The 23360-nt window shown below is 46.8% G+C and overlaps 1 protein-coding gene across 7 annotated transcripts in view; it reads right to left on the reverse strand.

Moving 5' to 3' along the window:
• Positions 1 to 23360, reverse strand: part of SOBP (sine oculis binding protein homolog) — a 429255-nt gene that overhangs the window by 15134 nt on the left and 390761 nt on the right. For all 7 annotated transcript variants that reach the window (XM_086926694.1, XM_086926693.1, XM_086926691.1 and 4 more), the window contains one exon: positions 13611 to 15544. In XM_086926694.1, the coding sequence (XP_086782820.1) occupies positions 13613 to 15544 (1932 nt within the window). In that variant the 3' untranslated portion in view covers positions 13611 to 13612. The remainder of the gene's footprint in view (positions 1 to 13610; positions 15545 to 23360) is intronic.

Raw genomic sequence — 23360 nt, forward strand, 5'->3', positions numbered from 1 at the left:
CCTCGACTCCTCCCAATCCGGCTTCAGAAAAAACCACAGTACGGAAACCGCCCTCCTCGCCGCAACAGACGACTTCCGCACCCTACTGGACAAAGGAGAAACAGTAGCCCTCATCCTCCTAGACCTATCAGCGGCGTTCGACACAGTCTCTCACCGCACCCTAATACGCAGACTCTATGACGCAGGAGTCCAGGACAAGGCCCTCGACTGGATCTGCTCCTTCCTCTCCGGCAGGACGCAAAGGGTCAGACTCCCCCCTTTCCTCTCAGACCCCACATCTACCACCTGCGGAGTCCCCCAGGGCTCCTCCCTCAGCCCGACGCTCTTCAACGTCTACATGGCTCCACTTGCCCCCATCGTCAGAACCTACGGACTCAACATCGTGTCATACGCAGACGACACCCAGCTCATCCTCGCCCTATCCAACGAGCCCAACACCGCCAGACGCAACTTTCGAGAAGGCATGGAAGCCGTCGCCAAATGGATGAAAAACAGCTGCCTACAACTAAACACCAACAAAACAGAAGTACTCATCATGGGCCCAAACCCCGGACTCCGAGCTCAAAATGGACCGCCAGATCAACTCTGTCTCATCTTCCAGCTTCTACACCATCCGCCTCCTTCGTAAGACCTTCAAATGGATCCCCCTCGAACACCGAAAGACAGTCACTCACGCCCTGGTCACCAGCAGACTTGACTACGGCAACGCACTCTATGCCGGAATAAACAAAAACCTCATCCGCAAGCTACAGAACATCCAGAACGCCGCCGCAAGACTGGTGCTCAACCTGCCAAAACACTGCCACATCTCCCAGCACCTGCGCACACTCCACTGGCTCCCCGTCGAGGCGAGAATCACCTTTAAGATGCTCACCCACGCACACAAGGCCCTCCACGGCACCGGACCAGCATACCTGAACAGCCGGCTCAAATTCCACGCACCCCAAAGGACCCTACAATCAGCCCAGCTCTCCTACGCCGAGGTCCCCCGCACCAGAAAGACCGGATCGGGATGCCTTTCCTTCTCCTTCCTCGCGGCCAAAGCATGGAACGCCCTTCCGCTCTACCTCAGACAGACAACATCGCTCCCCATCTTCGCAAGTAACCTCAAAACCTGGCTCTTCGACAGACCCCCTCCTTGATGGAATGGAACCTGCACCCCCCCCCCACCCCTAGCGCCTTGAGACCCTTACGGGTGAGTAGTTGCGCTTTAACAAACTCCTGATTGATTGATTGATTGATTGATTGATTGATTGATTTGGGAATCACAAACTCCTAACCTGACTCTCCTACCTTTAAAATGGCCATCGATGAACACCAGTCAAGTGCTTCCTGAAGTGTAAGGGAAGGAGTTTCTCCATGGGGAAAAACATTTTCTGAGAAGGAAAAAAAAAAACGGTCTATTGCATAGTGGCACTGCCTTTCAGCGACATGAAATTGTACTGTGCGTTCAACTGATTATTGGAGAAATGCCAGTGCACTAAAAATTAAAATGATTTTCCCAGGAGTAGCTTTTGAAAGTTGTGATTAGTGACCACAATGCATTCTAGAAAGAAGGCAAAAGGTGCCCTTCTGAGAAACCATCCAGAGGAAGGATTCTCTGCTCTAACCTGGTTGTTTGAGTTTCTTAACTTTGAACAATGCACAGACGCTTAGTGCCAGTAGGCTGGTACCCAAATGCCAGGACTGAAAAATATAAGTCAAATCTGCACTCCAGCTTAATGAACAACCATTTTTTGTGCACAAGCTTCCACAGATTTTGTCGCTGAGGGACACTGATCAACCCAATTGCACGCATTGCATCCAAAGTGTGCTGTAACCTATAGCATGTTATACATTTTATTATAAACTCAATTTTATTGTTTTGAAACCAAGACCACAACATTATACAGCATTGTTTGTAAGTACGAAAATTAATAATCATAGGCAATGACCCATACACAGTTGGCTAGCTGTATTTCAATTCAATCACTAATATATCAACCACTTACCCCATAGCTTCCCATGTTTCTTAGGGCATCCCCATGACACATAAATTGGTTCCACGTGTTTCGTACAGCAGTCTATTTCCCGCTCACAGAGGAGTAAGGGGGCATTTAGAGTTCCAAAATGTTGCAATGCCTCTCTTGGCTAGAGTAGTTCCGATCACCACTAAGGTTCAGATTCTAGATGAATCCCCTAGCCCGTCCAATACTCCCAGGAGAGCTGTTCCTGGTGACGGGTTAATCATTCTGGAATGGATGGCAAACACTACACGCCATTATCCAAGGACATTCCCACACCACGTGGGAAAAATGGGCACACGGTTCCGGGAAGCAACAGCAAGTAGGAGCCGCTAGTCTACCGACATACCATAGTCACAACAGTATGAAATAGATCTTATGCAGGAACGTCATTTGAAAAAGCCTGGGCCTCAAGGAGATGACCAGCAACTTTGAAGGAATGTTGTACATCAATAAAAACCCTCGCCCCAGAAAAATGAAGTAAACATTACTAGCGTCTCAAAGATCCCCCAGTGTAATTATTCCACTTGAAAGACGTTAAAAAAATGAGGCAAGACAAGCTTTCTGTTTTGCAGCCCAAGAGTCTGGAACATCTCTCCCCCACAGTGGTGGTCTACAATCTAGTGTCAAAACAATCACACCAAACACCATCTCTTTCATCACAGTCTCTTTGATGGCGTGCAACCTGTTTTTTTAGAACTCTGTTACACAGACACAGTTTTAATATGGGTTTGACGAAACCCAAGAGGTTGCTAAAGATGAAGAAGACTCCTTGACCTATGTGTAGGCCTTCAACACCGCCAATCAATTTAACAGAATGCTTGAGCATCATTGTGTTGGTCAGTGGGCTATGTCCATTTTTCATGAGTAATAGAAGATAGCGAATGGGACTTATAACACAAAAGAGGTCTAGACTGAAAGTCTTGATCTATGCTTGAGGGCAAATGATTAAAAAATGCATTATTGGTTCTTGTATCTTTCGTACACTCAAGAAGTTGTACACTGGAAGCATCTAGCTGGCTCAAGACGACAGTCAAATCAGGGCGATGGATCAGTTTCACATGGTGTTTGGGTATAAAAGAAATTATGAGACATCAATGGGATTGATTTCTCATTAAAAGAGGTTCCAGAGGCAGTGTGCACAAGCAGTCAGTTCATTTCAGTTAGCTCTCAAATGAGGTATTTGTTTATCCTCCACTTATTCATGACTCGTCTTACGTTGGCTCATACATCAAAGACACTTGGCGCTCCGTTAATGGATTTATGGTGGGATACGATCTCAAATATTTCCACAGTGCAATACATTACAGCGGTTAATGCACTCTCCCAATGAACATGTCAAACTCTGGGTGCTATTTTATCATTGCCTATCATCAGATATAGGGTCTAATTAAGATTTGCTCCACTTGTAAAGATTCCTCAACTCTGATTGTGCTTCCGCATTGGGCGTACCAGGCTGGATACTCTGCTCCTGTGGATCTCTCCGCCTGATCACATACAGGGGAGATGGGATTGGAACAGCGGCTATGTTGTGTGCTTCCTCTGCCTCAATATAGCAGTAGCTCCATTTTATCTTCGCAGCACATATCTTATCTGATCACAATTCAGCTACGATAAATGTAGTTTATATAGGCTTTCACATATGTTTTTCCATATTTCTGAAAGATCAGAATTGTTCAAATTGACAAGCATGTGATATAACAAGTCTCGGAGGTTATTGTGAGGCACTTTAGGGTAATTTTGCTGCTCACTTTATAGGTAGATCAGTCCACCTCTAAGGCTGATAGCCAAGCTCATATGTCTAGGTATAATAATGGCCCAACATATGTTTTGAAACTGTGCATGTCACCTTAAGCTTATGCAAAGTCTAGCCAGATTATTATAAGAACCTAGCCATCAATTAACATTACATTGAACAATGGCATCCAATTGCATAGTCCAGATAGTCCACCAGCTGCTTTACTACTTAAATTATATTGTGAACATTTGGTGCCCCCAATAAACTATAATAACCCGTCTGCACATGTCCACTGATGATATCCGAATCCTCCTCCAGCTGAACTCTTGTTTGTGGCTTGTCTTCAGTGGATGAGAAAATACAGCAATTGTAAAAGAACCATAACTGGTCCCTGTTATAGTGATAGGTGGCCTCAGTACACGAGAGCGGCTTGGTCTCCAGTTCATGTTATGAAGAACATGCTGTGTTCTTCAGCTGTAAATTTTCATTTGTAGCATAACTACTACTTTTTCTTCAGGAATGCTTTTCCAATTTAAAGTTTTGAAGCTCAACCTACATGTGGCTTGATGCTCCCTATGTATCCAATATGGCCAATAAAGGAATTAACAACGTCTTGTCTATATTCTGCGAAACACTGACCTGGGCTTTCCCCTATGCTAATCAGAAAGGTACAGAAGGTGCAAAGAGCACTATCACGTGTGCAGCTGTAGCTCTGGGATCATGCATCTCCTGTTTCATAGCACCGTAGGGACACAATCAAATGCTACTCCATTGCCTTTGCGTTACACAAGAGAGCCCAGTCAGGAGCACACTTTATAAATGAATGAATAAATTGTGTAAAGCGCATGGCTACCCCAAAAAGGGGGATCCTGACACTAAGCGGAAAAGATTGAGCCTAGCTTAAATAACTAGATGGAAATAGTGAACAGGTGGGTTTTTAACAATTTCCTAAATTTAATTAAACAGTGTTTCACAAGTAGAATTAAAGGAAGGGTGTTCCCTCCCTTGGCCTCCTCCACTGCAAAGGAACCACCACTAAGTCTGCCTGTCCTAAACCTGAGCACTCTGTAGTAGAAGGAAATCAGAGCATAAAGTCTTAACATAATTATACTTTGTGAAAAGAGAGGACATGTAGATGTTTGAGAGTCAACCTGCATGGCCGTGTGACAAAAGCAAAGTGCTTCAAAAACACTGCGTTTGTAGACTGGAAGTCACTGAAGCCAAACAAGACAGGAACTAAGGGGTGTACATTTGCGGAGACCCAAACTCATCAGAATAACACTTGACCACTACCTTCTTAAGTATATTTTGTTATCGGCTGACTATCAATTCTATAGGTCCTTTTAAACCTAAGTTAAGAAAGGAGTACAGCATACACAATCCATATGGATACTGTGAAACTGGCCACCTTTACAAATTCTAGTGGAGAAGTGTGGCTCACTGGTTAGAGCAGTGGAGAAGTGTGGCTCACTGGTTAGAGCAGGCAGACCCTGAAGCAGAGGTCAGACCCGGGACCAGGGTTCAATTCCCGACGCGGCAGGGTCTTGACCTCAAATGTCCATGAACTCGATAATTCTCGCTTCGGTGCCTGACCTAATCATGGGTTCACACTCTGCAACTCTGGGCATTAAGCTTGCTTAATCTCCACAACAGCCCCCCCCCGCGGCGGGATGCCTGGCTTTCACCTTGTGGATGCCCTGTAGGGGCTATCTCACAGGGAAAAGCCAGGCCGGGTTCCCAAGGCAAGCGCGGAGATACCCCTTCGGGGGTCGATTCTGGCGCTATATAAGAAACATAATAATAATAATAATAATAGTCACAGAAAGTCACTAAAGCTCTAGTAAGCTATGCAAGAATTAGCTTTTTAACCAATAAGTTGGACACTGGAGACTCTAAATGTTTGTATTTTTCAACTGGGAAGAAGTCAAGACTGGCATGCATGCTCAGAACATTGCTTTTTTCCACTGAAGCCACAAATAAGCGACGTTACTCTCTCATCTGTTAATCCACTGTAACTGGCACAGGCTGTGACCTGACTCAGAAGAGTGGCTGGGCATTTGGCGCAGGTCAATGCACAATGAGTTCAACCCCGTGGGGCCCAACAGTTAAAAACCTGGTCCACCTCCTGCTTTTCGAGTGTGAAAAACCAACGAGTGACTGATCTTAGCTATAGGAATTAAATATTTCTGTATAAGGCCAAAGACTCTGCAGACATTGAAACACCAAATATAGCACCTTGAAAGGGATCCTCTGTTTCGCAGGGAGCCAGTGCTTAAATCATCTGAGCACTTAAGAAAAGAACCGAAGAATGAGACCTCAGGATACTTTTTAGAGTAAATATATAGATCATGCTGAGCAGTACCCTGTTAAAACAGGTTTCTTTATATATCTTTTAAATGCTAACACATATTGAGCATTATTTAGGGCCTCATTCACAAAGGTAACTTATAGATTGGAGTAATTTTCACTTTTGAGTAAGTTTATTACATTTTGGCTATACACAAAATCCAAGTGTTAATTTAGTCCAAAAGTATCATTTATAATTGGATTTTGTGAACAGCCTAAAAGTAGCAAACATACTCAAAAGTAAAAACTATGCAAAAGTGTTTAGAAACCAATGCCCTTTAATTTGTTGGAGACAAGTAACACTTTTAAAGTAAATTTAGCTGTCAGACTTTGTGAATGGGCAAAAAGTAGTAAACATATTTGAAAGTGAAAATTACTCAAAAGTTGAAGTTAACTTTTGGAATCAGGTTCTTTTAGTTTTTTCGCATTTTCAGCCTGGGCACCTTGATTTAGGACCTCTCTAAAAATGAATGATGTCGAGTCTGGGGCAGATTGAACACTCGGTGGCGCGTAACAATTCTTAGTGGCGCTGTGCTAAGCAACAAATTATGCTGCATTACTATTTTCTCTTCAGTACTGATGTGAATAAAAAGCTCATTTCACACTGCAAAGGTCTTCAAATTTTCCGATGGTTTGATAGCTGTGTGCACTATCCGCTGTCGCCTACTAATGGTCTTGCTGTAAATGTTTACCTACTTGGTGATAGGCTGTCCTTTAGTTTCACCTTAATAAGATTGCATTACATAAAAGTTTAAATACATTACTCCAAAACTTGTTGAAAAAGAGTCTGAAACCTCCCTCAAACACGAACCAGAACTTCAGCCTAATGAAGCAAGAACCACTTACGCTGTATACATCTCATTACACAACCAGCATTCCACAAACTCAAAGATATTCTGCACCATAGCTAGAAGCAATTCAGGGTAATGAAGTGTGAATGCACTCACACGTCCAAGCAATTCAGGAAGTTCTTCACTTAATTTTTTTTTAATCACCTGGACCTGTATGTAGACATTGTCGGTCGAAAGAGTCAGCCTGTCAATATACCTTTTCTTGTCTTCTGCACTGGTGTAACCCTACTTACGAGACTAATGCGCTGGTGCTAAAACTGGTTCAAATGATAGTTCCAGCCATTTTCATTTTGGTGCCTACACGGAGATTGGCGTTACGGGTAAAAACGCATACAAAAGAGGCGCATACACAGATTGACCAAGTTGATCCCCATTTCGACCATTCTAAAAACTGTTTCAAAAAGACCAGCAGATCAAGGTACAAATGCAATCTGAATTTATTGTGCTGTGTTATTTTTGGGAGTAATAATAGTTGTTCGGAGTAAATAATTGTGTAAATGTCTAGCCATATCTTTCGTTTATAAAAAGGATTACTCCACAGTGTTCCTTTCAGAATTGCCCCCGTCACTCAAACAAGAAGGCTATTTCATGTTTTTAGCACATTTTCTACAAAAGCTGCCCTAACAAGTTGTAGCATGTTTACAACCTAAATGATACAGAAGTAAACTTTTTATTCATATTTAGAAATGTGTCAGGCATTGCAATGCTGACATGGATCTCGTCCACCTTCGATCAAGTTCAACAATATGCTGAAAAAGTGCATAGCAGGAGAGCGCACAATGTAAAACATTTTTGAGAGGTCCGAAACTTTCAAGCGAACGAATACGAGAATGAAAAAAATTAGAAAGAACAAACCACGGATGTACTACACTATAAGAGCAGCAAGACCAAGACATATTTTCGAAAAACATGCTATATAGTCAAGATAAGCTTCTTTAAGACTTCCATCGTTTAATTCTCAAATGGTTCCCATTATGAGGCTATTGGCAAACGCACAGCCTGGGACACTAGCAATGGTCCAGTATGAGAACAAACGTGCAACTCAGTGAATCCAGGGTTTCTTTTCAGTACAATCTCCAAAAAGTTGTTCAGACGTCTCCGGTACCAGGAAAAGAATCCATCTCTAATTGGAACAACAGGGATTAGTCATTTCCGGTATGTTTGCAGCTAAAGATTTTAGGTGACACGAAGGATGCTTTTTCCCGAACTTCGAAAAGAGGGTGATTGATTTATACAAGGTCCATGACCAACAAACAATGCAAACAGGGCCACCGGAGAATGTCCAAAGTGTTTCAAATATACACCCATGCCATCTTCAAATATGGCTCCAATGTTGACTTTTATGAATAAACCATATATATATATATATATATATATATATATATATATATATATATATATATATATATATATATATATATATATATATATATATACATATATATATTTGTATGAAGGTAGAAACACAGTATGTTGGAATATAGCTGTGGTTCTTTCAAATCAGTCTGAACTTTTCATCTGTGAAGAAATTATATCAGACCCTTTTTAAGCATTCAGATTGAGTGCACTCAATAGCCACCTCTGCCCATATCCAAAATTACAGACACAGAGAAAGAAGTTGTTATTTCTCCATCAAAATGCAGATTAAAATCAAACTTGTGAATGATCTCCTCAACGAAGTTGCTGCAGATGGCTGTGGGCAAAAACGGGTGCTGTTATGTATGAATGAAAGTGGTATTTATATAGTAAGAAAATAGCTGAAAGCAGAGCTCTGTACAAGCTGGGAGGTAAAGATACAGTTGAAATGTGATTGGATGGCAGTCGATTTCTAAGAGCAAAATGGGACTGCGCGTGAGGGTGATGCAGTCATATTTCTTCAGGCCCTTGATAAGGCAGGTTGCGCGTGTAGGACGCCATTCAGGTGGTCAGTGTGCAGTCTGGGATATTATAGCACAAAGCTTTGCCACCACCCAGAAGCAAAAGTACAACAGCTTGAACTGCAGTTCTGCATTTGCTTTCTGAGAGGAAAGGTTTCAATTTCTTAAAACAGAGAGAGCGGGTACCAGCCTGTGTTTGTTTTCTTGGTGATGTGTTCCTGGAGGGTGAGATCATTGTCCAGTGTGAATTTGAATCAACCAGAGTCATGCTGTTGAGCCAGATTTGGACTAGTTGTTTGTTTTGGCAAGCAGTAGGATTTCTGTTTTGGCCGTGTTAAGCTTCAGCTAGGGGCTGGAAATCCAGGTCTGCTTCAGGAGCAAGCTGTGTCTGAGGCATTGGATGTCTGGCACAGAGGAAACCTTTAAAGCCATTTGTATGTGATCGGCCTGTTTGTGAAATTTGATGTTATTATCAATAAGTAAAGTCATAGGGGGCTCTATGCAGAGGGTGAAGATTACAGGGAACAAGACTGAAACCTGATAAACTCTATAGATGGTCAGGATCTTCTGCTACCTGGAGGTGCCACTGTGAATGAACCAGTGTTGGTTTGATAGGTAGGAGGAGAATCAGTGAAATAAGTTTCCAGTGAAGCCCATTTGAAATTTCAGGATGAGGGGGAAGGGGCGGACAGTGTTCAAGGTGGCTGAGAGCTTCACTAATATCAGAAGGCAGGTGTCCTCCTTATATTAGTGGTATGCAGGGCATTATTTGGGATTTGTAAGGTGGTTGTCTCCATGATGCAGCATGCTCTGAAGCGGTACCAACAGTGCAGCAAGAAATTGTTCAGCTGATGCGAGCTTGAGGTTGTGCATAGGCTGCTTTTTTGTGATCTTCTCAATGAGGGGTAAGTGGGTGAAGGACCAGTGATTAGCAAGATCATATGCATCTAGTGTGGGGTTTTCTTCAGGAGTGGGGGGGGCTGTCCTGTCTTGAGGGCTTTAGGGAAGCCCCTGGATATGGAAGGCCTTTAATGAGGGAGAATGTGCGATGGTGAGAGAGCTTCTTGAGAGAGGGATTTGATGAAGGTGGGTCATCATCTTCATAGGTGGGGGCTCCAAAGTAGTACAGGATGTCAGCAAGGTCTTTGAGGGACAGAGGTTTGAAGGAAGACAATATTGGGATGCAGCGGCAAGGATGAAAGATAAAAAGCAGGTTTGGTGTTGTAGATGTCCTATCGGATTTTCTGTATTTTTTCATTGAGGAAGTGGCTGACGGCACTGCACTTTTCCATGAAGTGCGTTCTGGGAGTACCAAGTAGGGGGCTCATGCATGGCTTGATAATTTTAAAGAGTGGTCTGCTTCTGTTGGCATATTCATTAATGGGATTGTATAGTATTTGCCGTAGGCTGACGTAATGAGTTGTCTGCATGTTACACTGTGAGATTCCAGTAGCACATAGTCATCAGGATTCTATTTTTCTTCCATTCTCCTGCCTATCTGCAGATGGAGCATTTGTTATTGCCATGCTCTTTGGAGAAACAGAGTGCAGAAGGTGCTGGGTTGCACACATGTGGTTCATTTGTATATAGGTGCTCACAAAGGTTTCCAGAATGCATTGAAGTTGCACTGGGAGACTACACAGAGGTCAAAGGAGATGTACACCGAAAAAAAGATTGAGTTATTCACTGTCTACTCTTACTCACACAGATCTTGAACCACCTAATGGAATACTCTGAGTAGATTTCGACACTGAGTTGCTCATGTACGCTGTTAAATAATGCAAAAGCATAACTATTGCATCAAGAAGATGTAATCCTCGAACTCAAATTTTGTTTCAGAAAAAGGAGGACTATCACTAAGTAGAGCGTGCAAAAATTCAAAATCCTGGGCTCTAGAAATACAGGACATCTAATCACATTGTTTTAGTACTAATGCTCGCAGTAGATTTCTGCCTTTTTGTGGACTCAAAGCATCCCGTGTGTACTCCTCGAAATCTCCAACAGTCACAGAGTTCCTGGAGTGCTCCTTCTGAACAAAATTTACTCATGCGGATATGCATTGAGTCTGTGATTGGCTAGCAGATGTTGAGATCTGATTTAGCTTTTTTAGTAGATAAATAAAAAGGGAGTGTTGCAATGTAGCAAGGACCTCCTCACTCCTTGATGAAAGTAGCTAAAGGCCATGCCGGTGAATCTCCTAGCAGGTCAAGCATGGGTGTAGGGCAGGGTAGGGATCTCCAGAGTTTTTGACAGTGCAGGGATTCTTGTAAGGATTTTTATGGGGGGTTTCTGCATTGGAAAAGGTCAAGTCACCTGCATGTGTCGGTTTCTGGGGAACAGTACCAGAATTTCGAGTTTTAAATATAAAAAAAAATTGTGACCAGATCATCGACAATTAGAATATCATGAACGTAAGTACATAAATATAGGTTTACAATACTTCTCTATACAGATATTTACATCAATGATCTATCTTGAAGGTATGGAGATGTGGAGTGAACAGAAGTAAACCTAGACATATCAATATGTACTTACATTCAAGATAATAAGGTTGTCAATGTTTTGTCCAACATAGTCTTGCATCTTGATATTTTTTCACTTGGTTAATTGACATACAGGCGTTTTTGGGATGGAAGAGTCTCTGATAGTTTGGGTCTCTTGAGAAAAGTGACTTTCTTGGTTATTTTGTTTCACATTTACTGTAAAGACAGAGCCTAGCGAGTTGTGAGGTTTTTGGGCCAGGGAAATGGCTACTGTGGTATATTCAGCTTATGCGTTATTTTTAACTAATTTTAATGGAACCAAGAACTTTTCCTAAGAACTGTTTTTTGGCATAAAAGATATTTGCTGGTATATTGCAATGACGGATTTGTTGTCCAATTCCGATAGTTGGGATGGTGATTTTTGATTGGTCATTTCTCCTACCCTGCTTCGTCTTTTCCGCATAATTAGGTTTTCTGTGAACTATGGAATTAATTCTCGACCATGACTGCCTTTTTGGAGTGGAATTCATGTGTTAATGACCTTTTGGGCTAGATGTATCAAAGGGTTTTACCCATTCTGTATCTATGGGAAAATATTTTCATACATAAGGCCATTTATATGGCAGCATTGACACCAGGAGAGGCATGGGGCTTAACCAGTGAAAGGGTTTCAGCTAACGTGTTATAATGTTATCAAAGGACATGTTCTAGCTAGAATGCACCATGGTAGGGGTGGTATGGCTTTTCACGTTGTGCTTCATGGTAGAGAGTGTGATAGTAAAAATAATTTCTCTGGTCTATTTTGGTTCGGACAGACTATGGTTAATAGATCGCGTGTCCATCCTTTGCGTTACAGCTACTACTGTAGCTTTAGAAAAATCAGATCGTGGAAATGTGGAGGCACTTTGAAAAATAACTCACAGCTTTCAGCTGACCCATGCTCATATACACAGTCTATACTTGACTGTTAGATGCCCAAAAAGAGCAATATGCAAATCAGCATTGGAGACATATGAATGTGAACTCCGTTGTACGTATAGAGGTTGAATTACGAGCTGCTGTTCTTAACTAATAAAGTTCTACACTTTTGGATATCAATCGGAACACAGTTCTATTATACTTGCCTTCATCTTCTACTTTCGTGTCCTTGACCATAATGAGAGCCTTGAAGAAGTCACTTGTGTGACGAAACACGTGTTGGCTGTGCTTCAGGACATCACTTAACATGTATTGTTGAAGATTTCAACGTATAGAAAACAAATCAATTTGAATTGAACCTAATTACTTTCGATTGCTTACTGGACTATATCATGAGTGCTGTGATATCCTTTTTATGCCTTTATTGTGCAGTGGTTCTTGGATCCAGTGCCATTGACACCGTTGGTAGTAGGGTGTCAAGATTTCTAGTTATAGCAACAACCAGTTTACTTTTTGGACAACATTGAATTACCCACCAAATTGTGTTGAATTAGGAAGTGCAATCGCATTTTGGTAGTACTACCATTTCTGATTCATCTACATTTAGAAGGAGGTTGTCTATGATGAGATTGTGGATGTTGTCTATGTGCTGATTTGGCAATGATGACATAACACTGAAGAGCATGCTGCTTTGTAGTAGGGGTGTTTGCTTCTTGGTGAGAACTGCTAACCTTGTTTGCAGTACACATGTGATTTGAGTTTAGGATGTCCAGTTCATAGTCTGTCTGTCCTGCACAGTGTTGCTGGTGTGCGTCCCATTGGGCTACTGCAGTCTTGGGTCATGTGGGGTGTATGAGGTACGTGAGAACATTCCATTCAAGTGTTAGTGAGTTAAAGTATTCAGAATATGTAGTTGAAAAATGATACTGGGAGTAGGATAAATGGTTAAGGCCATAGCGCTCACCGACACATAATTTTGACGTTAGGCACATGACCAGTTACAAGTTGGAGAGGGTCAAGGGTTAGGGTAAAGTGGGGATTAAGCTGTGCAACATTTTTTTATGATCCCTGTGTATATTGTAATTGAAGCATCCCAGAATATTGAAATTGGCTTTTCTACTATCCAATGCACCTTCAATTTGATATTCTACCAGAAGACTCTTAGATAATTCAGTCATTGCAAGTTCCAGGGCCACTAAATGTATAAAACTATATAGAAAGGAAACAATTGAAAATACCTTGATAAACATAAAATATATAACCTAAATGACGTACATGCTTTTGGCAAAAATAGAATATTACTCTCTAATGTGTAATCAACAAGTTTTCACACTTGTGACAATCTTACAAAGGCACATTTGACTCACAGATATAGTAGCAATATTTGCACAAACCTTTACTTATTCTGATTTCTGATTCGGAGACATCGTCTTTTCAACGGGGGATCCAAGTCCTCTGGCCCTGTACTCAAAATTGGCGTGGGGACTATGCATGGCATGATAGCAGTCTTTTCTACTGGTTTTGGCACAGGCTGGATCACGCAGCCCGTAATGGGTAGCATCCGCAAAGCATATGCATGGTCCTCATCTGCGGGGTTGTTAAGGTTGGGGTCTTGTAAGTCTCCATCAATTAGAGATTCCTCCCCATTAGTCTTCTTGTTGGCGTCCACCTCAAGGTGGCAGTTTGTTGCACAGTTATTTTCTTTTACTGATTCCAGCTCACTGACCACTGGTTCCTCTTGCAACTGAGGATTTTTTTGCTCATAGGACTGTTCAGAGTTCTTCGAACTCTCTGTGCTCTTCATGCCGTTCACTATCACGTTGCAAACTGCTGAGCTAGTTTCAAGACTTTTAGTGCTGGAGACAAGTGAGACAGGACTGCAGTTGCCTGGCTCGCTGCAAGGTAATGTTGTTGTTTCTGGCGGGCTGCAATTGTCCCTGCAATCACTACAGTTTCTTTTCTCTGGGCTGTTAAAAGCCAAATTTACAACACTGCTTGGTTCACATTCAATTTTAACCTGAGCATGCCCAGCCCGATGGATAACGTTATGCGAACGAGATCTGTGGCTCATGGTAAGGTCTATCACACCTTCCTGTGGAGCCTGCACGACACTGGGGATGGTTAAAGTTCTGTTCATTGGCGTGCATGGTCGGGTTGTTAAATCAACCACTTCGCTTTTACTATCTTCTTCAAGTGTTGGTGGTGGGTCTGTTGGGGGTCCTGGGCAGCTGGCTGGAGACTCAGAAGGCTTCAAAGACTCTTGCTTTGAATCTCTGAGGGGCAGAGAATTCTGCGTTGGCTTTTGACCAGCTGCATCACTGGATGTGCCTGGAATGATGTTGTCACCACTGCTGGAGAAACCATTGGGGGGTTTGGAATCAAAAAGGTGAGGTATCGGAATGGGAATAGGAATGGGCACAGGGAGAGGAACGATGACGGGATATGGCACTAAAAGGGTTGGGGGTGGCACCAGTGGGGCAAGAGAGGCCAATCCAAAGTTCATCATCTGTGGCATATGCATCGGGCCGTTTGGCATCATGCCTATTGGAGGAAAGGGAAGACTATGTAAAGGAGGACCGGGAGGATGCTGAAGCAATCCCGGGTGGTTCCCAGGCATGGTAGGAGTTGTTGGCGGATGGATGTGAGGTGACATCATCGACCGGTGCATAGGGCTTGAGGCTGGCCCCATACCTCTAGGCCCACCCGGTGGCGGACCAATCCCAGGAATCATCGAGTTGGGTAAAGGGCTATTGGGATTAGAGCAATGGGGCCCACGCATAAATGGTGGTCGGATTTGTTGCATTATTTGCTGTTCCATGAAAATGGGTAGCGGAACTGGCCCTCGATTTGTCATCACCATGGGTGGACTTCGAGGAGGAACACCCATGGGAGGCACGATGCTGGCAGGCGGTGGAACATTTGGACTGTCATTCATGGGAATGGACTTGGGCACCGGTGTGGGGATTTTTGTAACAGAACTGTTGGCAGTGTCAGACGGCGAGGCGTTGGTAGACATTGGTAATCCAGGGCCATAGTTCTGGCCAGCTGCAGACAGCGGGGACGGAACCTTCCGCCGAGCATCTGCCAGCGGGATGTTCCAAGAGTCTGGCGTGAGCAGCTGCAGCCCGGTGCCTTCTGCTTTATTTTCCACTGGAGGATGGACCGGGCCACAGAGTGCAGCTGGAAGGTTGGCTTGTGCCTCTTTGTAGAAAATGTCCATTTTGTATTGGTTGAGACACTTTGCACTGCAGAACTGAAGCCGTCGCTCGCCATCACCAAAGTCCAGGTATTCTTTTGTGTGTCTTATGTGCTTGCACCAGTCACATACCTAGAACACAGCAACAAAATCAGAATGAGCAGGACAAGCAATCACAAAAGCAGTTCCTTACATCACAAGACAGAATGCATTTTAAGCTTCCCATTTTCGCTTTGCAACAGCATGTTTTTTTCAGCTGTACGGAAATAAAGTCTGGAACATAAATATGCCCAGAGAAAGATACATAATAGAACGCTAGATAGACAGAGGGGTTTTAAAATAAGTGGAAAGAGGCAGTCGGGCAGACGGAAACATTAGACTGACAGCGACAGACAGGAATGCAGACAGGGGGGATATGGATGGATATTGGAGATGGATAGACACATTGATAGTAGAATAGATTGAGGTCGGTAGATAGACATGGAGAAAGACAGACATAGATAGATTAGATAAAATGGGTGGCAGATAAGCATAGAGGTCGGCTGGTAGATACACAGTCATTAAAACAGTAAAATAGTGAATTAGAAGTGCAAAGAGGAAGGCATGTATGTACCCAGGCAGTGAGAAAGACCGACATGCAGACAGACGATAGATAGATAGATAGATAGATAGATAGATAGATAGATAGATAGATAGATAGATAGATAGATAGATAGATAGATAGATAGATAGATAGATAGATAGATATAATACGAAGGCAAGACAGGCAGCACAAGGAGCGACAGACAGACAAACAAGGAGACAGACCAATGATCGAATGCACAAAAAGAGACAGAGAGGTGAGTTAAGAGACAGTGATGTACACAGACAGTAACTCGCTATGCAGCAGGTAGAGGACAGGAAATGACGGTAACTGGATGCTTAAAAGGAACAGGCGACTCATGAAAACAAATATGGAGTGAACAATAAACCAACAGACAAGAAGATAGAATGGACGAGCCCTTGCAGGTCGATCTAAATTAAATATCTTTTACGCAAATATTAAAGCCGAGAATTGTGCTGTTCTAAAAAAAACAAAAAAAACGATAATCACACAGTTCCGTTCCCTTTCACTCACATACGTGCTTTTTAGTTTTAAGGCAGAAGGTGACTGGCTGCTCGACACCATTTTTTTTTAAATTTGGCTCCGTCGGATTGATGTTCGTTTTTTTTCTGCTTTGCTCCCGCTCTGTTACTATTGTCGTCTCGCTGGCACGGGCATTGGCTCTTTTTTGTGTTAAATGGCGCTGCCAAGCTAATGAAGTGCGCACAAAAAATACCACTAATTATATTTCACGAGACACCAAAGTTCAGACGAGTCCTTCTCGGCTGCAGCATCCACCACTTCAGAGAAATTATTGTGATTTCATTAGCACATTAATTTTGCAACACCAGCAGCTCGCGCAGATGGCGAGGGCGCGATTTACATTTCAGATAGGACTCGTGTTTGCACAAAAGGCGCTCCCTCATATGGCATGTTCAGCGAGAACTAATGACGGGGATCTTGCCATGGCTATGAAGCAGAGAATGCTGGCCGCGTATAAAAACCTCGCACCGAGTGTTTCTGCTTCTCCCTTTTAATGCGGTACTCCGGGCAGGGCTTTAAGTGGGACGAAAAAACTGGGGGGTCTCTCAAAGGGGCGTGGCCGATGTAATTAAGGACAGGCTTTAAAACACTTACGCTAAAAATCTGTCATTAGCATAGTGTGCCGCCAGACTTGTATTCTGCGATTTCTGTCATTGCATCCAGATAATATGATTCAACAAGTAACGCCATACCTACAACAAGTGAGGGCTACTGGCTTTGTCAATGGTTGTATAGGCTAAATAGGCAGCAACTATGATTTGAATATGATATTGAAAAAGCATCGACTTAAAGCCCTGGTGACACCACGAAAATATACATTTAAAGGACTTTCCTTCTCCTACAACGCTCACCTGGCATGACATTATGCTGTAAGTTCTCCACTAGTGAGCAGTGAGTAGTGTGAGCAGTGCACATGGATGTGCCTGCTGTCACTGCAGTCCGGAAACAAGCATTTGCAAAGCAATAGGTCTAGCATTAGGAAAGTGTGAGCTATAGGTATTGTAAATGACATTTTTTAAAATATGTGTTGGCTTTGAAAAAATATAAATTAGTAGCATTGCTATTCACAAAGCCAATAGCTTACACTTTCCTAATGCGAGTCCTATTGGCTATGGCAATGCTTGTTGGTAGCAAGCAAGGACAGTACTGTTGTGGTGCTGAGTGATGATGTGGTTCGGCTGAGTGATGATGTGGTTCGGCTGTGTGATGTGGTGGGGCCCCTGAGTGATGTGGTGGGGCCCCTGAGTGATGGAGGGTGGAGTTGGAGGGTGGAGTTGGAGGGTGAAGTTGGAGAGGGGAGTTGGAGTGTGGAGCTGGAGTTGGAGGGTGAAGGATGGAGTTAGAGTTGGAGGGGGGAGGGGGAGTTGGAGGGGGAGGGGGAGTTGGAGGGGGGATTGGAGTTGGAGGGTGGAGCTGAAGGGTGGAGTTGGAGGGTGGAGTTGGAGGGTGGAGTTGGAGGGTGGAGTTAGAGTTGGAGTGTGGAGTTAGAGTTGGAGGGTGGAGTTGGAGGGGGGAGTTGGAGTTGGAGGGTGGAGTTGGAGGGTGGAATTGGGGGGTGGAGTTGGAGGGTAGAGTTGGAGGGTGGAGTTGGAGGGTGGAGTTGGAGGGTGGAGTTGGAGGGTGGAGTTGGAGGGTAAAGTTGGAGCTGAAGGGTGGAGTTGGAGGAAGGAGGGGGGGTTGGAGGGGGGAGTTGGAGGGGGGAGATGGAGGGGGAAGTTGGAGGGGGGGAGTTGGAGGGGGGAGTTGGAGGGGGAGTTGAAGGGGGGAGTTGGAGGGGGGAGTTGGAGTTGGAGGGTGGAGTTGGAGTTGAAGGGTGGAGTTGGAGGGTGGAGTTAGAGTTGGAGGATGGAGGGTGGAGTTAGAGTTGGATTGTGGAGTTTGAGTTGGAGTTAGAGTTGGAGGGGAAGGAGAAGTTGGAGGGGGGAGTTGGAGGGTGGAGTTGGAGTTGGAGGGTGGAGCTGGAGGGTGGAGGTGGAGTTGGAGGGGGGAGTTGGAGGGTGGAGGGTGGAGTTAGAGTTGGATTGAGGAGTTTGAGTTGGAGGGTGGAGCTAGAGTTGGAGGGGAGAGTTGGAGGGGGCAGGAGGACTTGGAGGGGGAGGTGGAGTTGGAGGGGGGAGTTGGAGTTGGAGGGTGGAGTTGGAGGGTGGAGTTGGAGTGTGGAGCTGGAGTTGGAGGGTGGAGTTAGAGTTGGAGGGGAGAGTTGGAGGGGGGAGGTGGAGTTGGAGGGGGGAGGTGGAGTTGGTGAACTGACCTGACCTGGTCAGAGCCGGTCGCTCCTCCCGCCGCATGGCCCATCTTGAGTGTGCCCGGTATCCACTTGCCGCCGCCGCTACCAGCATTGTATCTGCCCCCTGCCCTCCGCTGACTACATCCTCCTAGGGGACCTCAACTTCCACCTGGAGAACAACAACGACAACAACACCACCACCCTGCTGGACAACCTCGCCAACCTCGGACTCAAGCAACTGGTGAACACCCCAACCCACTACGCCGGACACACGCTTGACCCAATCTTCTCCTCCAGCAAGTACATCTCCTTCAGCCACTCCACCGGACTCCACTGGACAGACCACAGCTGCGTCCACTTCAGCTTCAGAAGGACCACGACTCACCACCACCCGCAACAGGTACCCCGCAGGAGCTGGAACAAGATCACCACCGACCAGCTCACCACATCACTGAACCAGAACCCTCCCGCCAGGTCAACGGACCCCAACCAAGCAGCCATCAACCTCACACAGTGGATCACCAACTGCGCTGACGACCTCGCACCCCTGAAAAACCATCCCAGCAGGCCCGGCAGCAAGAAAGCCTCCTGGTTCAACGATGACCTCAAGAACTCCAAGACGAACTGCCGTACCCTCGAGAAAGCCTGGCAAAAAAACTCGACTACAGACAACATGACCACCCTCAAGCACGCCACCCGCAAACACCACCAGCTGATCCACATCACCAAGAAGTCAGCATTCAAGGATCGAATAGACAACAACGCACACAACAGCAAGGAACTCTTCAGCATCGTCAAAGAGCTCTCCAACCCCAGCGCCGGAAACAATGACATCACTCCCTCGCAAGACCTCTGCGACTCACTCGCCTCGTTCTTCCACAGCAAGATCGCAGACATACACAACAGCTTCGGCGAACAGACAACGCACCCAACCACAGAACCAACGCCCCCCACCACCACCCTCCGCGCCTGGACCCCGGTCAGCACCGAAGACACCATCCACACGATGAACACCATCCACTCCGGATCGCCAACCGACCCATGCCCCCACCAAATCTTCAACAAGGCCGACTCCGTCATCGCACCCCAACTCCGGGACATCATCAACTGCTCCTTCAACACCGCCACCTTCCCGGAGAGCTAGAAGCATGCCGAACTCAGCGCCCTCCTGAAGAAACCATCAGCAGACCCCACCGACCTCAAGAACTACCGCCCCATCTCGCTCCTCCCGTTTCCTGCCAAAGACATCGAGAAGACCGTCAACAGACAGCTTGCCGCCTTCCTCGAGACGAACGGATCCCTCGACCACTCACAGTCCGGCTTCCAAGCCAACCACAGCACCGAGACTGCCCTCATCGCAGCCACTGACGACATCCGAACCCTGCTCAACAACGGGGAAACAGCGGCCCTCATCCTCCTGGACCTCTCCGCTGCGTTCGATACTGTCTGCCACCGCACCCTAGTACAACGCCTCAGCAACGTCGGAATCCACGAGAAGGCACTGGAGTGGATCATCTCGTTCCTCGCCCGAAGAACCCAGAGAGTCCGCCTCCCTCCGTTCAGATCCGAGGCCACCGAAGTCATCTGTGGCGTACCACAAGGATCCTCACTCAGCCCCACCCTCCTTAACGTCTACATGAGCCCCCTCGCAGCCATCGCACGTCAACACAACCTCAACATCATCTCCTACGCCGACGACACCCAGCTGATCCTCCCCCTCACCAACGACCCTGCCACTGCCAGAACCAACCTACACGAAGGGATGAAAGACGTAGCCGAGTGGATGAAGAACAGCCGCCTGAAACTGAACTCAGACAAGACCGAAGTCCTCATCCTTGGATCATCACCCTCTGCCTGGGATGACTCCTGGTGGCCCCCTGCCCTGGGCAGCGCACCCAAACCAACGGACCACGCACGCAACCTGGGCTTCATCCTGGACTCCTCCATTTCGATGACCAGACAAGTCAACGCCATCTCATCATCGTGTTTCAACATCCTACGCATGCTCCGAAAGATCTTCCGATGGATCCCCACCGACACCAGGAAGTCTGTCATCCAGGCACTCGCCACCAGCCGACTGGACTACGGAAACGCCCTCTACACCTGAACCACAGCCAAACTGCAGAAAAGACTCCAACGCATCCAGAACGCCTCCGCACGACTCATCCTGGACATCCCCCGACACAGCCACATCTCTGGACACTTGAGAGACCTGCACTGGATCCCCGTCAGCAAGAGAATCACGTTCCGTCTCCTCACCCACACACACAAGGCCCTCCACGACCTGGGCCCCAGGTACCTCAACAACTGCCTGACCTTCTACACCCCCACCCGCCAGCTACGATCCACCAGCCAGACCCTCGCCGCCGTTCCACGCATTTGAAGAGCCACCATGGGAGGAAGATCCTTCTTCTACCTGGCAGCCAAGACCTGGAACTCCCTCCCCATCCACCTCCGCCTTACCCAAGACCACCTCTCCTTCAGGAAGCAACTCAAGACCTGGCTGTTCGAGCAGTAGCGGACCCCTCACTCCCAAGCGCCTTGAGACCCTCCGGGTGAGTAGCGCGCTATACAAATTTCTTGATTGATTGATTGATTGATTGGAGGGTGGAGTTGGAGGGTGGAGTTGGAGGGTGGAGTTGGAGGGTGGATTTAGAGTTGGAGTGTGGATTTGGAGGGTGGAGTTAGAGTTGGAGGGTGGAGTTAGAGTTGGAGGGGAGAGGTGGAGGGTGGAGGTGGAGGGGGAGTTGGAGGGTGGAATTGGAGGATGGAGTTGGAGGGTAGAGTTGGAGGGTAGAGTTGGAGGGTAGAGTTGGAGGGTGGAGTTGGAGGGTAGAGTTGGAGGGTGGAGTTGGAGGGTGGAGTTGGAGGGTGAAGTTGGAGGATGGAGTTGGAGGGTGGAGTTGGAGGGTGGAGTTGGAGGGTGGAGTTGGGGGGTGGAGTTGGAGGGTGGAGTTGGAGGGTGGAGTTGGAGGGTGGAGTTAGAGTTGGAGGGTGGAGTTAGAGTTGGAGGGGAGAGGTGGAGGGTGGAGGTGGAGGGGGGAGTTGGAGGGTGGATTTGGAGGGTGGAGTTTGAGGGTAGAGTTGGAGGGTAGAGTTGGAGGGTGGAGTTGGAGGGTGGAGTTGGAGGGTGGAGTTGGAGGGTGGAGTTGGAGGGTGGAGTTGGAGGGTGGAGTTGGAGGGTGGAGTTGGAGGGTGGAGTTGGAGGGTGGAGTTGGAGGGTGAAGTTGGAGGATGGAGTTGGAGGGTGGAGTTGGAGGGTGGAGTTGGAGGGTGGAGTTGGGGGGTGGAGTTGGAGGGTGGAGTTGGGGGGTGGAGTTGGAGGGTGGAGTTGGAGGGTGGAGGTGGAGTTTGAGGGTGGAGTTGGAGGGTGGAGGTGGAGTTTGAGGGGGGAGTTGGAGGGTGGAGTTCGAGTGTGAAGTTGGAGGGTGGAGTTGGAGGGTGGAGGGTGGAGTTGGAGGGTGGAGGTGGAGTTTGAGGGGGGAGTTGGAGGTGGAGTTGGAGGTGGAGTTGGAGGGGGGAGTTTGAGTTGGAGGGTGGAGTTGGAAGGTGGAGTTGGAGGGTGGAGTTGGAGTTGGAGGGTGGAGTTAGAGTTGGAGGGGAGAGGTGGAGAGTGGAGTTGGAGGGGGGAGTTGGAGTTGGAGGGTGGAGTTGGAGTTGGAGGGTGGAGTTGGAGGGTGGAGTTGGAGGGTGGATTTGGAGGGTGGAGTTTGAGGGTAGAGTTGGAGGGTAGAGTTGGAGGGTGGAGTTGGAGGGTGGAGTTGGAGGGTGGATTTAGAGTTGGAGTGTGGATTTGGAGGGTGGAGTTAGAGTTGGAGGGTGGAGTTAGAGTTGGAGGGGAGAGGTGGAGGGTGGAGGTGGAGGGGGGAGTTGGAGGGTGGAATTGGAGGATGGAGTTGGAGGGTAGAGTTGGAGGGTAGAGTTGGAGGGTAGAGTTGGAGGGTGGAGTTGGAGGGTAGAGTTGGAGGGTGGAGTTGGAGGGTGGAGTTGGAGGGTGAAGTTGGAGGATGGAGTTGGAGGGTGGAGTTGGAGGGTGGAGTTGGAGGGTGGAGTTGGGGGGTGGAGGTGGTTGGGGGTGGAGTTGGAGGGTGGAGTTGGAGGGTGGAGTTAGAGTTGGAGGGTGGAGTTAGAGTTGGAGGGGAGAGGTGGAGGGTGGAGGTGGAGGGGGGAGTTGGAGGGTGGATTTGGAGGGTGGAGTTTGAGGGTAGAGTTGGAGGGTAGAGTTGGAGGGTGGAGTTGGAGGGTGGAGTTGGAGGGTGGAGTTGGAGGTGGAGTTGGAGGGTGGAGTTGGAGGGTGGAGTTGGAGGGTGGAGTTGGAGGGTGAAGTTGGAGGATGGAGTTGGAGGGTGGAGTTGGAGGGTGGAGTTGGAGGGTGGAGTTGGGGGGTGGAGTTGGAGGGTGGAGTTGGGGGGTGGAGTTGGAGGGTGGAGTTGGAGGGTGGAGGTGGAGTTTGAGGGTGGAGTTGGAGGGTGGAGGTGGAGTTTGAGGGGGGAGTTGGAGGGTGGAGTTCGAGTGTGAAGTTGGAGGGTGGAGTTGGAGGGTGGAGGGTGGAGTTGGAGGGTGGAGGTGGAGTTTGAGGGGGGAGTTGGAGGTGG

This window comes from Lissotriton vulgaris, chromosome 6, assembly GCF_964263255.1.
Source record: "Lissotriton vulgaris chromosome 6, aLisVul1.2, whole genome shotgun sequence".
Classification (NCBI taxonomy): Eukaryota; Metazoa; Chordata; class Amphibia; order Caudata; family Salamandridae; genus Lissotriton; species Lissotriton vulgaris.